The sequence below is a fragment of the Myotis davidii genome, unplaced genomic scaffold (assembly GCF_000327345.1).
Source record: "Myotis davidii unplaced genomic scaffold, ASM32734v1 scaffold861, whole genome shotgun sequence".
Taxonomy (NCBI): domain Eukaryota; kingdom Metazoa; phylum Chordata; class Mammalia; order Chiroptera; family Vespertilionidae; genus Myotis; species Myotis davidii.
In genome coordinates, this window is record NW_006291401.1 from 137,512 (window position 1) to 141,251 (window position 3,740).

The following is a 3,740-nucleotide window of genomic DNA, read 5'->3' on the forward strand; positions in this document are numbered from 1 at the left end:
CCTGGACTCTATTCCCAGGGGCAATATAACATCCAGTTCATCTTTATGATAGGTACTCATTATTTGTTGATTCCCTCTCCAACACCCAAGTAGTAGAAAGCTGGTAAAATGTTTAACTGTACGACTTAAAAACACTGTAAATCTAAGTAATGTATTTACAAAGATATTTAAGATTGGTCACAAATGAATAATGAGTCCATAAATTAGTAGGAATGTACAAGTTTATTATTAAATTCACATTTTATAGGAATAATCTGTCCAAAGTATAAAAAAATCTAATATTCACTTAAAATAGAAATATACACTGTAAATTAAGCTACTGCCCATCATATTTTTTTCGTGTGCCTGTTATGAAAAATGTCCACTGTTGTTTCATGACATGGTCTTAAATCAAAATCACAATATCCAAGGGAAAAACGACCCTAAGAAGAGAAGAAAAGAATTTTTTAACAAAGAACCAAAGCCATGCTAAAATGATACAAAAAGAGTGCTATCTACCCATAAGGCTATATCCTACCTGTGGTTTCTTAAAATAATCCAGTCCCCTTCCAATCTTAATCATCCATCCATTGTTGAACCTATTGAAATAGGTATATAGTATATTCCAGTTATGCCAGACAATTAGCAAAGCTGTAGGGTATGAAGTGTCGGTAAATCTCCCCCTAAAAGAAAACCATTTCCCCCTAAAAGAAAACCATTTCCTCCAGTAGCATGAGTTGAACCAAACCTGGAATAACTCATGGGCTGTGTCTACAGTGAAACAAAACATTCAGAGAAACCATGGGTTGATTTGATTGATACAATCAAAATTACATTAAAACTTACTCTTGAGCCCTGGCCAGGTGGCTCAGTTGGAGCATCATCCCTACACCAAGAGGTTGTGGGTTCGACTTCAGGTCAGGGCCCATACCCAGGTTTCAGGTAAGATCCCTGGTCGGGGCATGTAAAAGATGCAAATGATTGATGTTTCTCTCTCACATCAATGTTTCTTTCTCTTTCTCTCTGTCTTTCTCTCTCTCCCCTTCCTCTCTCCAAAATCAATAAACATATCCTTGGGTGAGGATAAAAAACTTACTCTTGAATTTCAGCTTGCTGCTGATAAAACTTTCCTGTTCTGCCAACACCTGGTTTCAAAGTATACTCAGGCAGGTTGTGGTGGTGGTTCAGGGGTTTCCTACCTAGTAATAGGGGCATAAGCAGGAAGAACTATGGATCCTGACCTCTGTCTGCTTCAACCACAGCAGCTGCATTGTCATCGGTTTTGCATTTAGGTTGTGCTTAAGTTTTTCCTAAGACTGGGGGTGCCATTGCTATCTATATATATAAAAGCCCAGTGACTGAAATAGCAGAATGACTGGTGGCTATGACGCACGCTGCAGCAGCCAACCAGCCTGATCCAGGCCCCAATCACCGCCCGCCTCCCCGGCCCGGCCCCCGATTGGCTCCCAACCCCCCGACTGGCTCCCAACACCCTGACTGGGGGGGGGGCCAGCTGGCTAACCGCCCCGGCCCCTGGCCCCCGATCAGCCCCCAAAACCCCACCAGGGCAGGCCACCCAGACCCCCCCTGTGCATGAATTCGTGCACTGGGCCTCTAGTAAACATATGAAAGGCACTGTGCTAAACACAGGGAACATACCACTAAAAAAACTGCATATACTGTTTCTTTATGGACACAGTATACTGACATGCCTACTAGAATATTTTATAAAGTGTAAGAAGTAAAGCCACATTAAATAAATATCAGTATCACACAAAGGGAAATAAATTCTCTCAATACCATAACACAATATGTATAATTGTCATGTAAGAAGAGAAAAGTACTTCCTCTTCTTACATGACATAGAACATGTAAATTTTATTGCATCAGGAAATACAAAACACATACAGGACAAAATTAGCCAGACTTTTTTTTTCTTCAAAAGTGAAAAGATACTAGAACTGAGCTTTATTTAAAAAGTTCAATATTTAAATGGAATATTTATGTGCAATTATATACAACTTAAGAAAAATAAAAAGTATTTTTCAACTGCATAAAATTTAAAATATTACTATATACTAACCTAATTTCTCGGTCATGTATGGAAGAAGAATATTCTAATTCCAACAGCACTCCATGATTCCTAAGAGATGCTTTTATTTCTTCCAGGCCACTAATTTGCTGTGCTTTCCCAAAGCCCTATTAATAGGAAAAAATATCATTTTCTGACTCAGTTATTAATATTTTAAATTATCCCTGAGCTATGCAATGTGTATCATAGGTGAATTAAAATGGAAAGATTAAAAAATAAAAATGGAAAAATTCTACACTAGTTTCAATGTCTATTAATCTCAATGAAGCCAGCAAAGAATATGATGTAGTTTATGAGCAACTGTTTTTATCAAAAGAATTGTTTTTTTCTAATGTGGACATAACTCTGTCCTATCTCCTAAAAATATATTTATAGTACTGCTGTTTAGTTATTTAGATGAAACTGGCTTGTTTTCAAATTAATCCTAGAAATCTGGATTATTTAGAAACATTCCTATGTTAAGTCAAAATCAAGAGAGAGATGCCCACTACCATGCTATGATTCCCCAGAATGCCAATGCAGTCAATCAAGAAAAAGAGATACACATGACAACTAGTAGGGAGAAAACACACACAAAATTGTCAACAGTGTAGTCAGTGTGACTGTCTCTTAGAACATGCAAGAGAGTAAACTGACAAACTATTTAAATCAAGTTTAGCAAGCTGGTCAATTGCAAGGTACAAGACACTAAAATCAACAGCATTTTCTCAAGGTGTTTTATGCCCATCGTTAGAAAATAAGTTCACCCCAAGGAAATACCTCTAGCATTACGTCCAGGTTTTCCTTGCTTGAACTGAATCTTGTGACTGAGTAAAATGAAGTTAAGAAAGAGTAAATGCCTTCAGATACCTACTTCATCCAGGGAGGTCAGAAGATGAATGGTTTGTACTTTACATGGTTTCTTGATAAGCATCTCACAAAATCGAAGGAAGTTATACAGCTGAAAGACATTTAGGATGGGTTACTACTACCTTGCACATTTTAAATAACATTCCATCACATGTTAGTGGGTTACACTTACCTGATGAGTATGTCTAATATAAGGGTCTTCTATCCAAACTTCTCTCACTGTCTCATTAAGGTATTCTTGAAAAAGCGACTCATAACTGAATCCTGTTGCATTCTCCTCTATTTTAATTTGCTTGTGATACTTTCCATCTACAAAACATAAGCTTTACTATAAAAACTAGTGACAACTTATTTTATTTTTATACTTATTACATTTATATATAGTGATTCATCAGGATCAGATACAATTTAATTTTTTTTAACTCCTCCACTCAGTAAACGTCGTTTAATCCCTGGTGTATACCAGGCACGTGGCAGGATGCTACACATATAGAGGTAAATAAGGCAAACCATTCCACAAGTGACTCCTGCCTTTACAGAGGCCAGGCACGTGGGAAGGTCCAGAGATTTCTCGGAAAAAGTTCTTGAGCTGATTCCTAGAAACCAGGCATTTTATTCAAGAGAAGACTGTATGCATAACGATATCTGATATTCTTGTCACCATAAGTAGAACTGCAGTAGCTATCTGGTCCTTCTCTTTAGATTTAAGTCTTTTTAAAAAAATATATTTTATTGCCGAAGCCGGAGGAAGAGAGAGAGAGAGAGAGAAAGAGAGAGAGAGAGAGAGAGAGAGAGAGAGAGAGAGAGAGAGAGACAACAA

At 37.5% G+C, this 3,740-nt stretch overlaps 1 protein-coding gene across 1 annotated transcript in view; it reads right to left on the reverse strand.

Annotated features, from left to right (window-relative positions):
* Positions 1-203: 203 nt before the first annotated feature.
* The window catches only part of MITD1 (microtubule interacting and trafficking domain containing 1), an 8,233-nt gene continuing 4,696 nt past the window's right edge, over positions 204-3,740 (reverse strand). Inside the window, exons 2-7 of the mRNA XM_006764633.2 lie at positions 3,458-3,516; positions 3,093-3,229; positions 2,925-3,011; positions 2,063-2,178; positions 518-578; positions 204-422 (exon numbers count right to left, since the gene is read on the reverse strand). Coding sequence (XP_006764696.1) covers positions 327-422; positions 518-578; positions 2,063-2,178; positions 2,925-3,011; positions 3,093-3,229; positions 3,458-3,516 — 556 coding nt within the window. The 3' untranslated portion in view covers positions 204-326. The remainder of the gene's footprint in view (positions 423-517; positions 579-2,062; positions 2,179-2,924; positions 3,012-3,092; positions 3,230-3,457; positions 3,517-3,740) is intronic.